Below are 23,454 nucleotides of genomic sequence, written 5' to 3' on the forward strand. Positions count from 1 at the left end.
TCTAAAGTTGTGGTTTTGTACCCCCTCTACACACACACTCACACACACACACAAGCGCAAGGTGACCATTACCTATCTAGAACAAGCAGCATCAAAACCAAGTCCTCAGAGATTCCAAGAGTATAATCAGAGAAAACCAAAAACCCTATAAGGATAAGAGCTAATGGGACAAGAAATGGACTTCTGTCTGCCCTTGGGTATTCATTCATCCATCCTACATCCCCTGCTGCCCCTTTAACCCTGAAGGCTGCTGGATCTACTAAAGGGATGGCCACCTCCCAAGTCTGCTTCTTTGAAAGGAAAATACTGGAAAGAGGGGTTGCATAGTAAGAAAGTAGCATCTAAAAAGGATCCTAAATTGGGAAGGGGGATAGCAGGTTGTTGGAACATATCAAGAGGGTTTCTGTGGAACCAGGGGCTCTCTGGCTTGGAGCTCATTCCCTCCCCTCTTATTTAAATTCAGCAGGAAGTAATAGACTAAGATTTCAGACGCTCCTTCACTACACATTACTGCCCAGAATAACTGATAGCCCCAAGGGAACATAAGTTTATGGGCCAAATTAATTTGACCTCAAGGAATGAAACCACTTCAAAAGAAAGGCAACAAACTGAACAATACTCATCCCTTGAACCGGGATAATTGAGACAGATGCACCAAGATTTTAAATAAGCGTAATAAATATTCTCAACAAAAGAGATGATACTAAAATATGGAACAGGTAGAATAAATTATAAAAAGGAAACAAATAGAAATATTGTATATGAACGATTTGAAACAAACAGAAGGGATAAATAACTGGATGGACATGCCTGAAAGCAGAATTTCTAAGCTGAAAGATCATGTTGAGATGTTCTCCCGCAGGGCAGCAGCAGCAGATGAAAAGATAGAAAATATGAAAGAAAGTCTAAGAATGTTGTGGCTTACATTTACTTATAATATGGTTGTAAGTAAACTGAGGTGCTAATATCCAAACAATGAGATTCCCAGGAGATGAGGAAAAACATGGAGGGGAGGAAACATTTGAAGAAATAAGAATAAAAGACAAAAGACCTCAGACTGAAAGGACTTACACAGTGCCAAGAAGAACAAAGAAAAACCCACACCTAGAATACTTCAGTGAAACTAAGAATATTAAGCATACAGAAAAAGACCAGGAGCGGTGGCTCACTCCTGTAATACCAGAAGTTTGGGAGGCCGAGGCAGAGGGATCACTTGAGGACAGGAGGTCGAGACCAGCCTGACCAATATAGTGAAACCCCATCTCTACTAAAAGTACAAAAATTAGCTGAGTGTGGTGGCACATGCCTGTAATCCCAGCTGCTTGGGAGGTGGAGGCATGAGAATCACTTGAACCTGGGAGGCAGAGGTTGCAGTGAGCCGAGATCGAGCCATTGCACTCCAGCCTGGGCAAGAGAGCAAGACTCTGTCTCAAAAAAAAAAAAAAAAAAAAAAAATCAGAAGAAAATTCTAAAAGTTGTCAGAAAGATAAAACAGTCACCTAAAGAAAAGTAAAGAGTCATAATTTATCAGATTTCTGAAGAGTACATTGGGCATAGGAAAACATGGAGAAAAATATGTTCCAAGTATTAAAGGAAAAAGAACGTTGAACCTGGAATTTCATATCCAGCCAAACTGTCACTTACATGCAAGAATGCCATGAAGATATTTCCAGGAATATGAGGCTTCAGAAAGTTTGCCACACAAAATCCCAATCTGAAAACACTCTTGGAAGAGTACCCGATAAAAAGAGACATAAATTCAGGAAAGTGCTGAGAGAGAAATATGATGGAAGAATGGTCAAATTACTTGGTAAAACTTATTGTGTTAAAAAAAAAAGCAAGGATCAAACAAAATATAAGAGAAAAGCATATCCAAATGACAAAAAGAAAAAAAAAGAAACAGAAAAAGGCATATCTATAACCTCTCAAAACTAAAATTGTAGACATTATCAAGACAAATAAATATAATTGTAGGTTTTGGATTAAAGGCAGCCACCATAATAAAAAGTAAAAGATAAAACTTTTAAATAAGCATAAGAAAATTTGATCTATCCAATAGAAACCATAAAGAAAACAAATAAAAAATAAAATAAATGTAGAATAAAAATAAAATATAAAATAACATAGCAGAAATAACTCCTCAATTAATAGAATTTCAATACCCATACAGGGACTTAGTGCATCAATTAAAACACAGCAGCTCTGTCCAAAATTAAAACAGTGTGGTACTGCTGCACTAATAGGCAGACTAATAAAGCAGGAGATAAAGAAATAGAGTAAGTCCATAAGAAACGTATTATATGAAAAAGGTATCATATCAAATCACTGGAGAAAAGATGAACTTTAAAATAAATAATGCTAAGGCAATTGGATAACTATTTGGAAAAGGATAAAATTGGAACAATACCTCACACCCTATCCAAGAATAAACTGCAAATAGATCAAATATGTGATGCATACAAGAAACCACGAAAGATTAAGGGAAAACAAGGTGCTATGGTTTGGATAGTTGACCCCTCCAAATCTCATATTAAAATCTGATCCTTGATGTTGGAGCGGGAGCTTACTGGAAGGTGTTTTGAGTCATGGAGGCAGATCTCTCATAAACGGCTTGATGCCTCCTCATCGTAATGATGAGTTATCACTCTATTAGTTCCTGAGATACCTGGTTGTTAACAAGAGCCTGGCCCCTTCCTCCTCCCTTGCTTTTCTCTCTTGCCTCCACTCTCATCATGTGATTTCTGCACAGGCTGGCTCGCCTCTGCCTTCTGCTGTGAGTGGACACAGCTTGAAGCTCTCACCAGAAGTAGATGCTGGCACCATGCTTCTCCTAAAAAGCCTGCAGAATCCTGAGCGAAATAAACCTCTATTCTTTATAAATTACCCAGCCTTGGTATTCCTGTATAGTAACACAGACTAGGACACAGGTGAGTTATCTTATAATCTGGTTGATTAAAAAGTCTCATTGTGACTCACAATTCAGAGTTAATAAAAGACAATATTCATTAATACAACTACATTAAAGAAAACTTTCACATGGCTGAAATCACCATAAACACAGTCAAAAGGCACATTATATACTGGGAAAATATTAGCAATTAGCAATGCATGTCACAGATAAAGGATTAACATCCCTATTACACAAACAACTCATAAAAATCAAGGGAACAAAAAAAGACATACAAATCATCTATAAATATGTAAAAAGACCATCAGAATAAGAGAAATGCTAATTAAAATCACATAGATACCATCTTGCAACTGCAAGTTTGGCAAAAGTTCAAAAGCTTCACAAAACATTCTGTTGACAGGATATGGAAAAATTGGCACTCAATTTCAATGCTGGTGGGAATGCAAAATGGTAGAACTCTACAGAAGGGATTTGGCAATATTTAATACAATATCTAATATTTGGCAGTATCTAACACAACTATGTATGGATTTAACCTTTCATCCAATAAATGATAATATATTAATTTACTTTGAAGAACCATATCCTAAAATATGAAACAAAATATGTACAACATCATTTATGGTACACGTTGAGTATTCCTTAGCTGAAATGCTTGGGAACAGAAGTGTTTCCAATTTCAGATATTTTTTGGATTTTGTAATATTTGCATATAAATAATGAACTATCTTGGGCGTCAGACCCAAGGCTAAATATAATATTCATTTATGTTTTATATAGATGCTATACATGTAGCCTGAAGGTAACTTTATACAATATTTTTAATAACTTTGTGCATGAAACAAGGTTTTGACTATGACCCATGAAACAAAGTCTGGCGTGAGATTTTCCACTCATGGCATCAGGTCGGCACTCAAAAATTTTGGATTTTGGAGCATTTTGAATTTCTGATGTTTTAATTAAGATTCTCAACTTGTAGTATTATTTATAAGGACAAAATATTGGCAACAATCTGTTATGCATATATGAATGATAGATTGGTAGAATAAGTCATTGCATATCCATTCAAAGGCACAATACACAGCTATAAAAATGAGAAATAGCTCTGTAAATAGACGTGAAGTGATTGCCAGGATATTTTAAAGTAAAAATCATAGATAGTATGTTATAGTTTTGTATGAAAGAAAGTAAAATAAGAATATATGCCCATTTTTGCAAAAGAAACGTAGGAAGGATAAATCAGAAGCCAGGGAAATTGGTTTCTGGCAGGGAGTGAGTTGAAACAAGAAGAAAATGCTAAGAAAGAGGAACAGTTCTCTAAATGTACCTTTTGTTTAGTTTTACTTTTTGACCCACCAAATATTTTACTACACATGAAAATAAAATTAAATCATCAAATGTTTTCCTCATGTTTGATGAGGAAAATTGTGTAAACAGGAACAAATGAATTTAATCTATATACCTTTGGTAGTTGACAAGGTGTCTATACGGAAGGGAAACATCAATCCAAGTAACTCTTGAACATAGTATTTGAACTGTACATTCTCAGGGGAACATGTTCTAAATAAAATAAGAACTGCAAAGAAAGTTTGAACTTTGTTTTGTTTTGGTAATGATATACAATAACGGTTCCCAAACTATTTTGGCAAATGACTGTATATGCTGATGTTGTTGAGAACCAGGGAGGCTAAGAACCTTTTGGAGAGAATCACTGTGGAAGAATGAGATACAAATAAGGAAAAGAAAAAGAAGAGGAAAACTCCTGCAGTATTAGATTGAAGTTAGAAGTAATAGTAAGTACTTGTTACTTTTTTTAGGCATTTATTTTTTTCCAATCTTACTGAGTTATAACTGAAGTACACTAAACTCCATATTTAAAATATAGTATTTGTTGAGTTTTGACAATCGTACATTCAAAAAAATTGCCATGATAAAGACAACAAACACTTCCATCACTTCCAAAAACGTATTTGTGTTCTTCAACATCCATGCCTGCCTCCACCTCCATTTCTAAGCAACCACTAATCTACTTTCTGTCACTATAAATTAGTGTGTATTTTCCAGAATTTTATATAAATGAAATTATATGGTATGTGTTATTTTTTGCCTGGCTTTTCTTTACTAAATACAATGATTTCAGATTCACCTAGGTTATGTATCAAAGTTCATTCCTTTTTATTGTTTTTATTTCCAGGATTGGAATGGCTCTGTTACTAGATTCATATACATTTATAATAGCTATGTCTTCTGGATGAACTGTCTCTTTTATCATTATGAAATGTCCCTCTTAATCTCTAGTGATACTCTTTGTCTTGAAATCTATTTTAGCTGATTTAAAATAGCCATTCTAGGCTTTTTATGCTTATTATTTGCATGGTATATATTTACTTTAAACCTATCTGTGCCTTTGCATTTGAAGTGTGTCATTTGACGGCAGCATATAATAACGACTTGCCTTTTGATTCACTCTGTCAATCCCGGCCTTTTAACTGAAGGGTTTAGATCATCAGCATTTAATGCACTTATTCATATTGTTGGATTTAGTTCTACCGCTTTACTCTTTGATTTCCATTTGTCTCTTCTTTTTAATAGTTTTTCTTTTTTTGAGACAGTGTCTTGCTCCATCACCTGGACTGAAGTGCAGTGTCACCATCATAGCTCACTATAGCCTCGAACTCCTGGGCTCAAGTGATCATCCCCCCTCAGCCTCCTGAGTAGCTGGGACTACAAGCGCATGTCATCATGCCTGGCTAATTTTTTTTTCTTAATTTTTTCTAGAGATGGAGTCTCGCTATGTTGACCAGGCTGGTCTCAAACTCCTGGGCTCAAGCGATCCTCCTGCGTTGGCCTACCAAAGTCCTGGGATTATAGGCATGAACCACTGCACCCAGCCTCCCTCTATTTTCTTTCCTCTATGCCCCTTTTTCAGCCTTCTTTTGGATTACTTAAATAATTTTTAGTACTCTGTTTAAATTTATCATTAGCATTGTGGCTAAATCTGTTTGTATTTTTTTTTAGTGGTTGCTTTAGAGATTACTATATATATATATATTTTTTTTTCACATTCAAGTAAAATATAGAAGCTTTGCAACCACATAAAGGTCCTTTAATATTCCCTTCAAATGACCTATATGTTATAATTGTCATTTGACTAGATCCTCACACATTAAATACTCTACCAGCTAATGTTATAAATTTTGCTTCCAATGGTCATAGGCGTTTTTTAAAACTTTTTGTAGAAGTCTCTTATATTTACTGAGATATTTACCACTTCTGTTGCTCTTCCTTCATTCCCTAAAATCCAGCTTTCTTTTGTTATCATTATCTTTTAGCCTCTGATGAATTTCCTTTATCATTTATTACAGAAAATGTATTCTGGTAACAAATTATCTCACTTTTCCTGCATCTGAGAGTAGCTCTATTTTGACTTCACACCTGCAGGATATTTCTGCTGGATGTAGAATCCTGAGTTGACAGTTCCTTCGTTTAGTACTTTAGAGATGTTGATCCCATCTTCTGACCTTTATGGGACAAGAAGAAACCTGTAGCCCTCAGAACTTGTGTTCCCCTATATGTAATGTGTAGCTTTTCCTCTAGCAGCTTTAAGGAGTCTTTCTTTGCTTTGATTTTCACCATTTTGACTATGAGATTACATGAAGTTTTCCTTGAGTTTATCCTGCTTGTGGTTTACTGAACTTGAATCTTAAATCTACAAACATGGAATAATATTAAAATGCAAGAAGATGTTAATAGAAGCATGGAGCAGATACAGTGACTGCCCAAAGGAGGAGCAGTCACCGCTACCAAGGAGGGGAAGGGGAAGGGATGCCAGGAATGTATGAGACATAGAGTATGGGACAGGCCATCTAGGCACAGGGGACAATGTGAGAAAAACTATGAGATATGACAAATACAAAACCCAGTTCCCCATTCTCCACTTCTTTCTCATGTCACGTCACTTTTTTTTTTTAACAGCTGGTTTTGTTTTGTAACGTTCTTAATGACATCTTCTGGACAGGCACATTTTCTAACTCTGCCTTGTCTTTTTAAGGACAAAAATAGTATTCTCACTTTCCTTGTATCTTTTGAGGATGTCTAACACAAGGCTTTTCAAATTTAAAGAAACAAAAAACCAACAACCTCCTCTTTGGACAGCATGTGGGAGGCTAATGCTGGTTGTGGCTCTATGAAAATGAAGTGATAGAACCAAGAAACTCAGCTTTCACTGTTAAAAGAGCACAAAAGCTGCCTCTTTAGACAGAACAAGTTAATTGATTGAAGCAGTTTGAGACTCTCAAATAATAGGAAAAAGTTTCATTTTATTACCCAACCGTACACCTATTAAAATTAACCCTCCAAACCTTAAATGATCATCCAGAATTAATTACTACATTTAAGGGGCTAAAATTGAGTGCTTTGTTGGTTTCTCTAGATAATTTACATATCATTACTTTACAATTCATGTTGTAATAATTTTTATTAAAATTAGTAAATGAAAATGGAATGATATTACATCCAAGTTTATAGGACCCTAGAATCAGAGTCACTAATCTTTTTTCTCCTTTAAAATTATAATTGTCAATTTAAAATATATACATATGTAGAACTTAATCATTTATTTAAAAAAGAAAAGCATGAAACCAAAATGAGTTAGTATTTACAATTTCATTGAGATTGTATAAAACCCACAATCAATGCTGTAGAATGTAGAGAACAAGAGGAAAAAAAAAGGAAAAACAGAAAAAAGCGGAGAAAAATTAGCCAAAGTAGAGAAGAGATGGAAAGCAAAGAATACCAAAAAGTAAGTCAGGAGAAGAAGCGCTGTTTAATTTTGTTAACTCAGCAACTTCCAAATTTATTCAACTCTGGAACCCAAATAACAGTCCAAGCACCAACAGTGCTCCAAGAGCTACAGTCCAGTCTGGAAAACCTGGTTAGCGTCATCCTCAAACTTCAGCCAGGAGTAGCATGTACCATTGGTACAAAGAGCTGGGAGTTGCAAGACAAAGATTGGAACATTTGTTGGAAGTCCTCCTGTGTCTACCAATTCCCAGCAGAAACAAGTGGCCCTGGGAGCCCACACTTCAGTCCACAGCATTTCCTCCCACAGTCCACCTCTCTGGAAAAGCCTAACCAAAGGTAGTCTGCAGTCTGGGGGGTGGGTGTGAAGTGTTTGGTAAAACACAACCCACCTGTGAGATTCCTGCTATTTACTCAGACCCTGGGCACTCAGTGCACCTCCACACAAAATAGCGAGTGCGTCAGGAATGTGCCTCACTTTGGAGGCAGCACCCCCTCTCTCCTCCGGAGGAAACAAGGCAGTAGAGACTAAGGGAGCAGAGATCCCCAGACCCCAAAGCATTCCCATCCATGCTGGAGGCAGGAACTGCGAGCTCTTGCCATGGACTTCTGTATTTCTTTTATTCCATCTCTCAACATCCCTTTTTTCTGACCCCTCGGCATTTTCCGGCGGTCTCCTCTGCCTGTCTTCCTCCCCCACGTTCATTTTTATTTTCTATTTATCTCATTGAGATCCTTCTGGAGAACAAGGTTCTTCTGGCCGGGTGGGGATCTTCCAGGACTTCCCCTGGCTCTCTCTCCCACTCTAAATAAATCCACCCACCCGCCATGCTCCCTTCATCTCCTCCTCAAGTCATCCCAAGCACAGTGACTGGAGGAGCCTTAGGAAATCCTCCAAACAGAGAGGGAGTGGAGCAGTGTTCATGTGTCCCTGTCAGTATCACCTCTGAGCTGGGAGGGGATGGTCAATTCTGGAGCAGAGTCTACCAGAAACCCTGGCTCCACTGCATCCCTCCACAGGCAGGAATCGGCCCTTGGGACATTCCCTGACAGCTCTGACAGGCCTCAAGGAGATAATTAACGCCTCACAGCTGCCTCTAACAGGAAAGGTGCTGGAAGACACCGGGGTGGGGGGTGGGGGGTGGGGGGGGTGGGGTGGGGTGGGGGGCGGAACAGGGAGGGAACTGCGTAAATTTGCAAAAAGTTATAAAGCAACAGGAGAGATCAGGGAGGGAATTGAATGAGAATCTTACTGAACAAATTTGGCTTGGAATCTCCTCAAGGGCTGGTCCGAGGAAACCAAAGGCAAGCTTAGGAACACTGCAGAGCTGGGCTTGTGGACGTCACTGCAATGGACATAACTTCTGGAAAGAAGACGAAAGCTGGAGAGAGGCCTGTCCCTGGCCTGGAATCCTGAGATGTGGGTCCTTGAACCTTGCTAGCTCCCGCGCGGGACCAAGGGGCTGTCGAAGGTTACAGGTGCCCAGTTTCTGGGGCCAGGGAAGGGGAGGGCAGCTTCTGAAAAAGAGGTTTCTGACGAAAAGGCAGACAGACAGGGAGATGGAAGGGTCTCCTTTCCCAGACATCCCCACGATTGTCTGGGCAGACAGATGGGCCTTTCCTCCGGGCTTTATAGATTAATGCATCCTTCTTATCAATTATGGAGACAAGAAAGTGTAATTTTCTCCCCATGTTTATACTGTTCAGGATTAATCTGGCTGTAAATGGATAATCTGTCAGCTTTCTGAGACACTGAAGTGGGGAGGGGGTGGGGCGGGAAACAGGGAAGAGATTTACCAGCGGGTAATGCCATCTGCTTTATTAGGTTGTTTTATAAACCTGACATTCAATTTGTTCAGGAGGACTTCGTGACGGATTATTCTGCAAATTCCCAAATAATTACAATAACCAGAGAAAGGGAGAAAAGGGAAGAGGTAGGTGGGTTTGGGGGAGTAAGGGTGTGCAGCATGTTCGTGAGTAATGGTTCCAAGGGCAACATCCGTCCTCAGCTATTACCAAGGGTACTGAGAAAGGCTGGGCCTTAGAGGCAGGGGATTGACAAAAAGGGCCCTGACAGCCCTTCCACTCTGGGTCTCATATAATGTCCTTTTGTTTTCAAACCTTAAGACACCTTGCTCCCCTCGAGATGGTGAATTCAAGTGAGCAGGGATTGTGTTATCATATTTTTAGACTTAAATATGCATATCATATTCTTTCTCCTGTCCCTGAGTCTAAATCCTGCTCCTCTCCTTACTAGCATATGAACTTCGGTGTTACTTAAACTCTGCCTTGGTTTCTTTGATGGTCGAATTAGGACAATAATAGAACTTACCTCCTGTGGCTGCTGTGAGGATCAAATTAGTTCTTATATGTAAAGCACTTGAAATAGTGCTTGGCACACACTGAATGCTAGATAAACTATTTGCTGTATTCTCATTATTTGTATGTTTATTCCACAGTGCAGAGCCTAGTGCTGACGAGATAGACAGTACACTCTCAGCAGATCTCTGATGGGTGAATCTGAAAAATCATAATGGTAGAATCAGAATCTCAGAGCTGATGGGCCCTTGGCAATCACAGGACCCATCCCTCTTCTCCGTCCTCAGCTTAAACAAGGGGCTCCCTCTAACATCGATGCCTCATTCCATCATCGGACTTTTCCCATGACTCCTCAAATAATCCTCACAAAGCCAAAGCCTGCCCTTCCCTAGTGCAGCCCTCCCAAAGGGTTAAAGCTGCTGGCGTCCTGGGTTTGCAAAGGGAGACGGGGAAGGCCCCTCCACTAAAGCATAGCCTCGATTATGGGCTCTGAGAGCTCATTTTTCAGCAGAATGCTATTCAATTACCCCATGCATGTTTATCTTTTACATTTCTGAATGCTGCCTTCTGTGGCTTTCTGTAATCTTATTTGTGATTGAGTTGGGACGGGGGTAGCTGGGGAAAAGAAGGCCACATAGTGCATGTCCCAAGACTCACCTACCTGACACCTGTCTTTGTGTCCTCAAGGACCATGCTGTGAGCTACAAGCATGTGATCATGGCATCCCATGCATGGAGAAAGAAGGAGAGGGGTTAAGAATCCCTACTGCCTGCCTTTTTTTTTTTTTTTTGTGTGAGACCAAGTCTCACTCTGTTACTAGGCTGGAATGCAGGGGCATGATCTCAGCTCCCTGCAACCTCCACTTCCCGGGTTCAAGTGATTCTCCTTCCTTAACCTCCCAAGTAACTGGGACCGCAGGTGCCTGCCACCATACCCAGCTAATTTTTGTATTTTTTAGTAGAGACAGGGTTTCACTATGTTGGCTAGGATGGTCTCGTTCTCTTGACCTCATGATCCGCCTGCCTCACCCTCCCAAAGTGCTGGGATTACAGGCAGGAGCCACTGCGCCCGGCTTGCGTGTTCTTTCTGGTGAGCTCTGTGCCTTTCCAAGGACAGTAATCTGTTACCCCAGTTGGCCACTGGGTATTGAGTCTCAGGGAATGGAGCCACTTACTCTGTGGCTTTCTACAAAGGAAATGTCTGTACCATGGGATCCAGTAATGGAATACCCCCTAACATCTCAGGGTGCATTCTTGACCATCGGCTTCATGCTATGCATTGTGTAATTATAACATAAATCAAAACTATGACCCCTCTTTCAGATGAAGAAACATGCATCATGAGGATAAGTCATTTGCTCCATACAGTCATACATGGAGTTAAGGCTTAGAGGATGTCATAGGCTGCAATTATGCTGCCTGTCCAGAGCTGATCTCCCCACTTCTTCTAGTAAAAGATTTCTGTGGGGAATCCATTGCCAGTGGTCTGGATGGCATGGCCGCTGCCCCTTTTCAGGGATGCGCACAAGACCCTTGCCTGACCAATCAGAATATCTCATGCCCTTGGTCACAGTGATTGGGTTGGGGTGGTCATGTGACCCAAACCCAGATAATCAGATCTTCCTAGAGGACTTTTCTGCCAAAGCTGGTGGGGAAGGACCTTTATTCTTCCTGGGGTTGGTTGCTAACTGGTAGGATGTGAGTCTTATGCTACTACCCAGCCATGCCCAAAGCCACACCTACGCTCTGGACTTTCCACTTAGATTAGTCAAAATATTCCCTTCATGCTTGGTAATATGAGGCTAAAAGTATTTACTTTATAGCCTCATTAATATAGGCTATAATTGGCATCTCCTCCCCATCCTCAAACTTCATCTTGTAAATTCAAGGTGTTTATCAAGGAAGGACTGGGAGCTAGGGTGGTCTCCTGCATCTCAACAGACGCTGGATTATACAGCTTTGTAGGACCCTCTCAGTTTCCAGATGCTTCCCTTGTATGAAAACCCCCTTTCCTATTATTGTCCTTGTGTGTGCTGACAGGTGTGTTTGTAAAGTTTCTCCTATCCCCCGCCCCTCACCCCCTGTAAAGGCTTCTGTCTCTATCAGTAATTGTAAACTCCTGAGGGTAGGGCAAGCAATCATTCCTAGGTCGTCTTTGTCTCCATCAGTTCCTGGTCCAAGGCTCTCAGGTCTCTGATGTGGCTTCTGGTGGTTTGAGGGTATAGGAGTGTTTATGTGTATATAAGTGTGTAATTGGAAAGATGGGGAAATGAAGAGGAAAGAACTGCCAAAAAGCATAAATGCTGCATGAGGAGAGAGAAAGACAGAGAGAGAGAGAGAGAGAGAGAGAGAGAGAGAGAGAGAATAAAAATCTGAGCACAGAAGCCTCCTTGAGTTTGCAGCATCTGGGAGACTGCTCAGTAAGTTCAGTTGGCTTTATGTCATCATTTATTCAGGCCCCACCTTCTACCAAGAGAGAACTGAAGGAATCCACAACTGTGGCTACTGAGATACAGACAAGGATGACATAAATTCAGTGCTCACTTTCTTAATTGTGTCTTGCCCTCCCCAGGAAAATTTGACAGGCGTGGGAGTTGTTGGTTTGTTTTTTATTTTTTGTTTTAAGGGACAGTGTCTCGCTGTGTGGCTCAGGCTGGACTCGAACTGCCAGACTCAAGCCATCCTCCGGCCTCAGCCTCCCAAATAGCAGGGATTATAGGTGCCTGCCACCAGGCCTGGCCTTCTCAGGAGAATGTACCCGCTGCCGCTGTCCCATCTGCACACTCACACCATGGCTGGCCCACAGAGCGACATTTCCCCACAATAGCACAGGCTTTGGCAGCTTAGAAGCAGACAAGGGCAAAAGACTGAATAGTGTATTCCCAAGATTGGAAACAAGGCTCAAATGTCTACCTTTTTAAAACATATATTTAATATACAACTGAGGTTCTACCTAGTGCAAGAAGGCAAGAGCAATAAGTAAAAAGCATAAGTTTTGGAAAAGAAGAAGTAATGTTGTGTATATTCACAGATGTTGTGATTTGTGTACACAGAAAATTCTAAGAAATCTAGAAAATACCACTAATGCATGAATTTAGCAAGCATACAGGAAACAAAACCAATATGTGAAAATCAATTGTATTTCTATATAGTCGCAAAAAACAATTGGCAACTGAAATTTTAAAAGCATTTTTTATTTTAAGTACTTTAAGAAAATATTTAAACATTTTATGTAAATCATTTATGTAAATCTTGACCACCCCTGACCCAATTACTGTGGTCCAGGGCATGAGGTATTCTGATTGGCCAGGCCGGGGTCTTGTGCACGTCCCTGAAGAAGAGCAGTGGCCATGCCATCCAGACCACTGGCAATGGATTCTCCACAGAAATGAGAGTTGTTGTTGTTGTTGTTGTTTACCAAAGGCCCTGTGCACCCTGAATGTGGGCCTGATGTATACATCCAACATACCTGGGTGTCTTAGTTTCTAGGGCTATCACCATATAGCACCATGAACTGAGTATGAGATCACAGAAATTTATTCTCTTACACTTTCGGAGTTAGAAGTCCAAAGCCAAGGTGTTGCAGAGCCACGCTCCCTCCAAAGCCCATAGGGAAAGGATCCTTGTTTCTTCCAGCTTCTGGGAGCCCCAGGAGTTCCTTCCCTTGTGGCCACATAACTCCAATCTCTACCTCCATTCCCCTGTAGCCATCTCCCTTCTGTGTCCCTGTGTCCAAATTCCCTCTTCTTTCGAGGACACCAGTCACATTGAATTAGGGCTCTCCCACCCTATCCCAGCATGACTTACTCTTTTTTTTTTTTTATTATTGTTGCCATTACCTTTAGTTTAAAAAAAATTTTTTTTTTTTTTTATTTTTTATTATCTTAACCAGTTTACATCTGCAAAGACCCTATTTCCAAATAAGGTCTCAGTCACATGTACTGAAAGATGACTTCCAGTACACATATTCTGTGGGGGGACATAGTCTAACCCATAACATCAGGTCTCCGCCTACACTAAAATGTATCTGTGAGGATGTTTAGCTGTACACGTGTCCGGGCTTGCCATCACACGGGTCTGTGCGGTGCCCCTGCGGAGCACACCTCCACGCTCTGTCTGTGTGGACCTGTGCATTGGGTTTATATCAAACATGGAGGTTTCTTTGGTACTAGTCTGGTTTGCTCCCCGCTCTGTTCTAAGACTCCTCACCTGCCTACAGGGTGCTGTGCTCATATACAAAAGCAAGGGTTTTCAATGACTTTCCACAAGTAAAAAAGTTATTTCCTGACAGATTTCTTCCTCCAATTATATACTTACCTCTCCCAGTGGCTTAGCCAGGAGCAAAGACAAAAGGCTCAGGACTCAGGCTGACTCAGGGCATGCACACACATACACACACACACACACACACACTTACTTTCACACGGACCCCACGGTTCTTCTTGAGTGAGATAAATATATGCAAAATGCCTCACAGCACCGCAACCACTAGGGTCTTCTGCTCTAGAGCTGCATGTACATTTAAAGGCACAAACATTAATATCTGAAAATATTCTTTGCAGATAAAAATCCCAATAATAACTTATCCCCCCGCCCCTTCAAAATTACTCTAAGGTTGCCACTGATTTCCCCACTGGCAAGTGGGAGCAAGTAGGAGAAGGGAATAATATAGTCTTCTTGCCTGTCCTGATCCCAACACCCCCAAGAAATGGGGGTTCACAGACGGAGTTTGCAGACCCAGAATCATTGGGGCAATCATTCTGTCTGACCTAGAAGTAACTGGACAGGAACCTGAAAAGCAACAGATCCCCTCTGCCTCTTTTTGGTGAAATATGGTTTATCAAAGTGGGCAGAAAGTTTGAGGCCATATATCAACCTTCCCATTTTACAGATGGCGAGACTGAGGACATGGAAGTCATTCAGCATTGCCTACACCCACAGATCCAGTGTCTCCTGCCTCCTGGTGCAGTATTCTTTTCCCATCCCCTCCTGCCTCACCTCCTGCCCCTATCTTTTTAGACTTTGGGAACAGCAGTGGTGAAGAGGGAGGATAGAAGGAAGAGTATTTCATGTCCAAGGAGGTTAGCAGGAGAGAGCCACAGAAGGGCATCTTGTAAGGTACTGAAATCCAGCTGAGGCTTCCTCCACAACCCAGACTTCTCCCCCCAAAAGTTCCATGACATCTGCTGACTGCCTGTCCTTCGCTGATCTGTTGAACCCAGAGACACTGTGATTGCTCATGTGCTTTGATCCTGCAGGCGCCGGCAGCTTTTTGTTCTATTATTCACTGCAGGGCGGATGCTGAGTTGTCTCTCCTTATTACAGGCAGTGGTTGGGCTGCCCACCGCCTCCCCAAGGCCACTGGATGATAGCCATCAATAAGTCAGTAGCAGCGGCTGGCTTTGAGATGCCTTTTGGGAAAGGAATTTGTACCATTTCAGAATCATCGTTTTCTACAAGCATCCTTTTTGGGAGAGATCTGGAGAGAAAAACAATTAGCATAAAAATTACAGAAATCCATGTAAAGATACTAAGAGGCATACCTTATCTGCCCAGCTGGTGGCAGCTTTTGAAGACAGACCCTGCCTTTATGTCTGTGTGCCCTGCACAGCATCCGGCACATAGTGGGGCATCCTCTGATGTTTATTTAATGACCCAATGTGTGAGTGAACATCTCTTCTCAAGCCTCGAACCCATTCCCTTCAAAAACAAGAGGAAAAGAGGCACTGAGTATCATAAAAACTTTTAACCATGTGGCATTCTGGATAAATCTGTTTATTTGTTTATCCACAATCTCCCCACATACACATTACAAGACACAGGCTCCATATAGGCACTTTATATATTCCTAGCACCTACAACAGTGCCTAGCATACAGTAAGTCCTCAGGAAACATGTGCAAAAAATGAATGAACTGGGTGTCAGGAGACCTGGGAATGAATTCCAGCTCAGTCACCAGCTGGCTGAGTGACCTGGGCCAGTCATTTCTCTCTGGATCTCAATTTGCCCCTCTGTGTGGCAAGAGCATCGTGCCAGATCTCTGATAGAATCAATCACCTAGTCTAGACATTTCTTGAAGAACATGGGACGTTGTGTCACCCTACCAAGTCCATGCTGTGAGCCTTCCAGATCCATGTTCTGTCCCCAACTTCTTCTTCCACAGTCATGAGGTGCTTTGATAATCTATACAGATGCAATGTGACCGGGTCACACGGAAAAATCCAGGGGCCTGCAGCCAGAGGGAATGTGTGGAGGCTATGGAAAGGAATATCTTTGAACGGAATGCATGACTTCTGCGAGAGTCATAGCTTCATTTCTGCACTTGCTCTCCTCCCACCAATAATCCAGGCACAGAAACCCTCCCCCGCCCTCCTCCCCGCGGGGCACAGGATAATATCCATGGATGAGACGGAGTCTGGAGCTGAGAGCGCATGGAAAAGAGGGAAGCCCTGAAGAAGCCATCTCCCAGACCTTCTTGGGACATAGAAGTGGAATGATCGAGCAGCCGGCAAGCACTTCAGCAAGGGCACAGTGGTGTTTTTCATGACGAATCTTCAAACCCCGGACAAGAGGAAACACATTCCAAAGCGACTGCTTGAGACAAGAACAGGGTGGGACGCAAAAAGTTAACTCAGAATCAGGAGATAGGAGAAGCCTCAGGCACACCCAGCTAGTGAAGATGAATTTAAAGAGAAGTCTGTGTAGTGCGGCTCCCTGCGTGGAACAGGACACATGATTCTCGTGCCAGAGTGTGGGTTCACCCCTCTCACCTAACCCTTCCGTTGTGGGGTGTGCCCTTCAGATAGTTATGCCTGGGTGGGCCCCGAGCAACCCCTCCACTTTCACGCCCCCACCCTTGCAGAAAGTTAGCCTCTCTGGAATGGTGACTTGTCGGGGTGTACGATGTCTTCCTGAGGTGGGAAGAAGGGGTGTATTCCCTGTTTGCAGCCCCTGGGGTGGCAGGCGTAGGTTGGGCCTAGCTGGCTCCTATTCCTGAGTCTTGACACCTCCCCCGCTGCCTGCCTCCTCCTCCTCCCTCTCCCCTGAGCCGCGGAGCTGTTTGGCTCGCGGTGCCGCGTTCAAAGTCAGGGCCAAGGCCAGGGGAGGGGGCAGGCGGTGGTTCCCAGCACTGCCCTCACCTGATATTTGCTTTCCAGGCTGTTGACTCCCAAACAATACAGTGCATGCCGATTTGCAGGGTACCTTCCGTCTACTTTCCCAGTAAACCACTCCCACCAAGTAAACACGCAGGGTTCCCCTGGCCCGCGCGGACCTGGAAAAACACAGCGCTTGGCTGGCCTCCCCGGCTGGCCGGTCCGGACCCGCAGCCTCCCGGCCAGCGCCCCTCCGCTGCGCGGAAGCAGCCGTACCATGGCGCCTCGCGGCCACGAGAGGGCAGCCACGGGCCGCAGAAATCCGACCGCGCCCGGCTTCCTCGACCTGCGCCTGCGCAGACCCGGGGCGATCGCTGGCCCTGCGCCCGGCCAGCGCTTCCGGCTGCCCAGACTGCAGCGCTGAGCGTGCTGTGGCTCTGCGGTCCCGGGAGGGAACAAAAGGCGGATTTCAGGCCTCCTCCGGGCCGTGCAGCCTCCCTCTGAGGCCCGAGAGGCGCGATAGAGGGTGAGATGCGGCTGGAGCTGGGAACGAATTCCCCGGCCGGCGGGGAGGCCGCCCAGCCGGGGGCGCTGACCGCGCTCGCCCTGCCTTCATCCTTCGGGTCGCCTCTCGCACCCCGCAGCCGAAAGCCTCTTCGCTGGGTCACGTTTCTCCATCCCGCTGCAGTGTGAGCAAGGTCGTCTTCATCCTTTATAGACAGAAGTTCCAATACCCGGAGGCCCGGAACCTGGGAGAGGGCCATTGGGAACGTCGCGTTTGCAGAGCCCCAGTAACGGGACTGTGGACCGTCCTCTTGCTGCTTGAAGTTTCAGGCTCAGAGCAGGAAACGACTCGAGAGCTCAGGCAGGCACCGATGAGAAGAAAAACAGGAGAAGCACATTGCTCAGGGCCATGGAGCTTGCCAGTGAAGAGCAAACCAGGCCACGTTGGGCCCCTGCTTGGGACCCTGTCCTGGCACCCCCACTCTTGGAGAAAGTCCGCGCTCCCAAGGCCTCCAGGCCCTCCAGCGTAGTCTGGCCCTGATTGCTCTCCACTATACCCCACTCTCCACTGCAGCTCTTCCCCTTGTCCCAGCTGTGCACATCCGGCCCCATGATCCCAACCGCGCCCAGCTTCACTCTCTGCCTAGCAAACTCTTGCTTGTCTTCTAGGTGTTGGCTTAGAAAACATTCTCCCTGCAAAGTTTTCTAGGCGTTCCCTGCACCTCTCACACAACCCTAGGCAACACTGTATTCCAGGGTAGCCCATACAGAACCTCACCTATCTGACCCAGAATACGAAAGGCCCACACTAGCTCTTAATTAATATGTCCCCTACATCCGAGCTGCCCCGTCCGACTCCCCAATTTCTGGGCCCATGTACTTTTCACCGTGCTGCCCACTGGCCCTTTCACTATTGTAACTAAAATAAGCAGATTTATGGCCTAGAAGAGTCTATGCTTCTACCTCAGAACAAGAGCCTGCTCTTTTCCAATTCTTCGGAGAATATTATGACAATTCTTGCTTCTGAAGCCTGGAGAATAATTTTCAACATGACAGTCTCCCTACTTCTGTGGTCCAGAGGATACTTTCTAACTTGAGTTATTCTCGTTATTCCACAGTGTTAAACCATGCAGTAGGATTTACAGAGGTTGAGGGACTCCGTGAGTTCACTTGAACCAGAGCAGCACGATTTTTATTTTTTTATGTAGGAATTTCTTTTGGGGGGGAAAATAAGGAGCCAAGAATTCTATTAATGCTTTTAAAATGGTTTAAGTGGGAGGAGGGTGTAGGGACAGGGAACTCTACTTTCTGCTCAATATTGCTGTGAACTAAAATTTTTCTAAAAAATACAGTTTATTGATTTCTTTAAAAAAAAAATGTTTTCGATATCTACTGCACCAAAGGATTATAAAGTAAAGCAGCTGAAGAGCTGTGGACAATTGTTAACAACTAATCATTTCCAAGGGCTCTACCTACATTCCCAGTGAAGCACATATTATAACTTCCCAACCTAGGGAGCCTTTCCCTACCCTTTTATGTGGAGTCTATTTGGTGTCACCTATTGTTTCTTCTTCCCTGACACCAGGGAGTCTGATTTTTTATGGGTGTAGTTAGGAACTGAAAGTTGTGTTTTTTTTTTTTTGGTTTTTTTTTTTTTGTTTTTTTTTCAGAATTTGTTACATTTATAGAAAAAGTTTCTGTGTTACTTCTTTGAAGAAGAAGAGTTGAACCTTTTATATTTCTCTTTTAAAAAATGTTTTGTTTGAGGCCCTAGGGTTTTTGTTTTTTTTGATAAATGCTCCCTCCCCCTCCCTCCAGGTCCTAATCCCTGGAACCTGTGAAACTGCTGCCTTACAAAGCAAAAGGAACTTTAAAGATACAATTATATTAAGAGTCTTGAGATGGGGAGAAAAGAGTGTTAGGCAGAGAAGACATGTCCTCAGAAGCAGAGGTGGCAGTGATTCAATGTGAGAAAGACTCAGCTGGTCACTGATAGCTTTGAAGACGGAGAAGGGGCCACAGACCAAGGAATGCAAGTGGTCTCAAAAATCTGGAGAAGTCAAGGAAACAGAGTCTCCCCCAGTGCCTCCAGAAGGAACAGGGAACAGTCCTGCTGACACCTTGATTTTAGCCCGGTGAGACACATTTTGGACTTCTTACATACAGAACTGTAAGATAACAAAAGTGTTGTTTTAAGCCACTATGTGTGTGGTTATCTATCACAGCAGCAATAGGGAACTAATACAAACACACCCCAAAGGGAAAAAAAAATCCTGCCACAGATCACACAGGTGGTAAGAAGGAGGCTAATTGGAGAGGGGAGACAGATTGGCAAGAGCTATTGTGAAGAGGAGTTCTTGCAATAGTAGTAGAGGTACCCAGATAGACCTGTGTCTATTCTTTGTTATTACAAAATCAGTATGAGTTGGCACCACGTGGGCATATTGGTGGAGCATTTGCATGCCCTGTTTTATATTTTAACTCTTTGTATAGCCATTCATATTTCCCCTGCTAGCCTGAAAGATTCCAAGATGGCATTCATCTTTGTATTCCTGTTGCCTGCAGTGGCTTCTGCGAATAATACCACCTTATGTTTATGAGGCACTTCGCACTTCCCAGAGCACTGTGTGGCCATTATCCATTTTGAGTTCTTAGTGCAACTCTTGTGGGGTCAGGCAAGACTGGTGGTGGCATTATCAATAGATTCCATTTTACAAAAGACTGGCACCCAAATTTCTCTGACACTCAGGCCCTCCTCTCCCCAAGAGTCCACCCATTTTCTCTGCAAAGTGAATTCTAAACACAGATAAGAAAGTTGAGGCACTGCTGGCCTCCTAAGAGCCCAAACTGGGCCCTAGGGGTCTCAAGTTACTGTACAGACCTTCTTGGTCTTCTTCCCACTCTGAGCACAGGAGAAAAATCCTCTTGTGCAACTGGTAGTGGAGGAGAAATGCCACAACAGTGACACCACCTTGTCTCTCAAGGACATTGAGCAGTGTGGGGTAGAAATGAGGATGGGAAGGGTCCAGGTGGGAGTGGCGGGCAAGGCTGACCCAGGGGTCCCCAGTCCCAGACCCTACCTCTTGCACTCTGACCCTCCTAGGGAAGCGTGGTTGAGGAGATAGGGAGAAAGAAAGGTCATGCTTTCAACCTGGACTTCAGGACCTGGCCTGAGGACAGGTCAGAAGAGAATGGTATCTGTCACCATCTTACAGTTTTAAAATTCTTTGTATGGCGTCAGTGTTCTCACTTACAGAGAAACTACAGTCTCTGGAGTTAGAGACAGGTTCAAGTCATAGGTCTCCACTTACCAGTGGTGTAACCTTGGCAAGTCATTTTCCCTGGCTGAGATCCCATTTCTCCATCAGCAGAATATGGCCTGCAAAATCGTTGGAAAGATAAAAATAACATATGTAAAGTACATGGAAAATAATAAGCATTCAAATGGTAGCTATAGTTATTTATAACCAAGAAAACAGGGGGAGTGGATTTCTCCAGGTTGGACAGCTAATAATTAGTGGAACCAAGATTCCAAACTACCCCCAGAAGCTTCAGTTCCTTATCCCAAGGCCCCTCTGCTCCCCGGAAACTAAGTCTTATACTTCTGTAGCCAGGTGCGACCCTCCAAGGCAAATCTCTGCCCACGGACTCACAGAGAGGGAGCCCCCACCAAGAACCCGCTGGAAGCCTGGCACCACACAGCTGCACATATCTGGAACTTCGCGCTCCTGGAGCCCTGTGGGGCGCGCCCGGACCCGAAATGGTTCAAGAGACTTGAGGACCGGCACGTCTCCTTTCTCCGGCCCCAATCCCCGACTCCCGCCCCAGCGCAGGGGGGCAGTGCCGGGGGAGGGGGAGAGCTGTGGGTCTGGGGCTCCGGCCTGGCCGGTGACGCCCCAGGACCCATCCGCTTGGTGTTAAGGCAAGGGGTGCGGCACGAGGAGCACAGGGAGCCCGGAGTCCCAGGCGCAGACCCAGCTGCGGACCCCGCCGTGCAGTCCTGGTGTTGCAAGCGTGGACCGTGGGCGTGAGGCCCCGGCGGGAGGCACTCAGCCCGGCCGCGGCCGGGTCTGCAAGGTCCTGGCGCGGCAGATCCCGGCCCGCCCTGGCCCGCGGCCCACAGGGTTCAGACGGGGCCGAGGCAGCCAAGCCCGGTTCGCTCGCGCCAGGCGCTGGAGCCAAGGCTGACGGGCGGTTCTGAATCATGTTTGGAGGAGCGGCGCGGCCCCCAGGGCTCCGCGAAGACGCGCTGCAGGGCGGCCCGGGCCCTCCCTCGGCGACGCGGCCACCAGTCCGCTCCGCGTCCTCAGCGGCGGCAAAAACTCCGAGTCCCGGGGCTCTCCCGGCCGCCGGCACTGGAGGGCATGAGATGCTGGCTTCCCCCGGGCTCATCACCTCGGGGTTCCACAGCACTTACGAGGGATGGGGACCCCGGAGTAGACCGCGGACGGAAAGTAACGGTGGTTTCATTCTCTGCAAAAGAAATCCTCGCGCGCACACGTGTGCCCGGGGCCAGGCAGACCTCCAGCAGAGGCCCCCAGGTGGGGCGTGCAGACCTGCTGAAAGTGGGCACCTGCTTTAGGAGGTTGGCAAGCACAGGGAGCCCAGAATCACCTGTGCCGAGCCCTAAAGGGGGGCTTCCCACAGCCCTGATGTGCCCCCTTACCGCGATTAAGGCTGTTTGCGAGTCCTAAAGAACTTTGCGTTATGCAGGGCACTTTCAACCAACCGTTCCTCTATGTACAGCGACCTGTGAAGCTGGCAGGACCAGTACCTTTATTTGTTTTACAGGTGAGAAAGCAAAGGGGTGGGAAAGCCCTAGGTTCTGTGCCCGGCTGCCTAGTCAGGCTCTGCCAACCAAAGATTGAAGTCCCTTCTTTCTCTCTCCTGCCAGGAGGCGAGGAAGTGTCCACCCTATCTATTGAGAGACCTCTAGTTTAAGAATTAAGCCAGGCAGTCGCTGCTGTGTGGAGGGGTGTTGACAGCAAGTGACAAGGAAGCAAGTCTTTATCGCAGGAAAAATTACTTAAGTGGACTCCTTAGCAGCCTCCCTTCCATTCGGAATGAAGATTAGCACCCCTAGCCCTAGAGCTGTGATTCTCAAAGTGTGGTGCCCACACTAGCATCAGAAGCATCACCTGGGAACTAGTAAGAAATGCATCTTAGCTGCCCCCTCCTAGGCCTACTGGATCAGAAGCTTTGAGGTAGAGCCAGCCCAGCAATTTATATTTATATATATATATCTAGAATGGATCAGAGAGAACAATCATCAAGGATATGGGTACCAGACACAGGGCAGAAGGTAGCCAGAAAAGTATGCCTTAGGGAAGTTAAGGACACTAGCCTCATTCCTACCTTGTTTCAATAGCTAGACCTAGCATAAATAGGTTACTTTTCCATTATTCTAGCTTCCTCTGCCCCGTCTAAAAACATGGCACAGCCGGCTTGCCTTGCAAGGCCTCAGCGGAAGGACCCCATTTACAGGCCAGTACAGCAGTATTAGGCTAACCAGAAGGATCTCATCCCCATATATGGTCTCATTCCAAGTCTATGGCCGAGTACCTTCATTGTTGTGTGCGAGATGGTTCCATCGCTTGAAAATATGGCTGCTTCAGCATAAAATAGTTAAATCTTTATAATGATCGATTATCTCATCCTACCCCCTTTTACACGCAGCTGAAAAATGACAGGCTAGGGACATAGAACATTGTGGACTTTATACCATTAGAATCGCTGCCCATTAAATGATCACTAGGTAATGGTCACTAAATTTACCAATTAAGGAAATTATCTATAGAATACTGCAAAGACACGGTAAAAAGACTGA

At 44.5% G+C, this 23,454-nt stretch overlaps 1 protein-coding gene across 1 annotated transcript; it reads right to left on the reverse strand.

Moving 5' to 3' along the window:
• Positions 1–15,788: 15,788 nt before the first annotated feature.
• Positions 15,789–22,357, reverse strand: LOC126949086 (uncharacterized). Its single transcript, XM_050781541.1, has 4 exons — positions 22,294–22,357; positions 17,303–21,006; positions 16,501–16,620; positions 15,789–16,284 (listed from the first exon to the last, which is right to left on the reverse strand). The coding sequence occupies exons 2-4, from the start codon at positions 17,885–17,887 to the stop codon at positions 16,237–16,239; spliced, it is 753 nt and encodes a 250-aa protein (XP_050637498.1). The 5' UTR covers positions 17,888–21,006; positions 22,294–22,357; the 3' UTR covers positions 15,789–16,236.
• Positions 22,358–23,454: the final 1,097 nt, after the last annotated feature.

Source organism: Macaca thibetana, chromosome 1 (genome assembly GCF_024542745.1).
Source record: "Macaca thibetana thibetana isolate TM-01 chromosome 1, ASM2454274v1, whole genome shotgun sequence".
Classification (NCBI taxonomy): Eukaryota; Metazoa; Chordata; class Mammalia; order Primates; family Cercopithecidae; genus Macaca; species Macaca thibetana.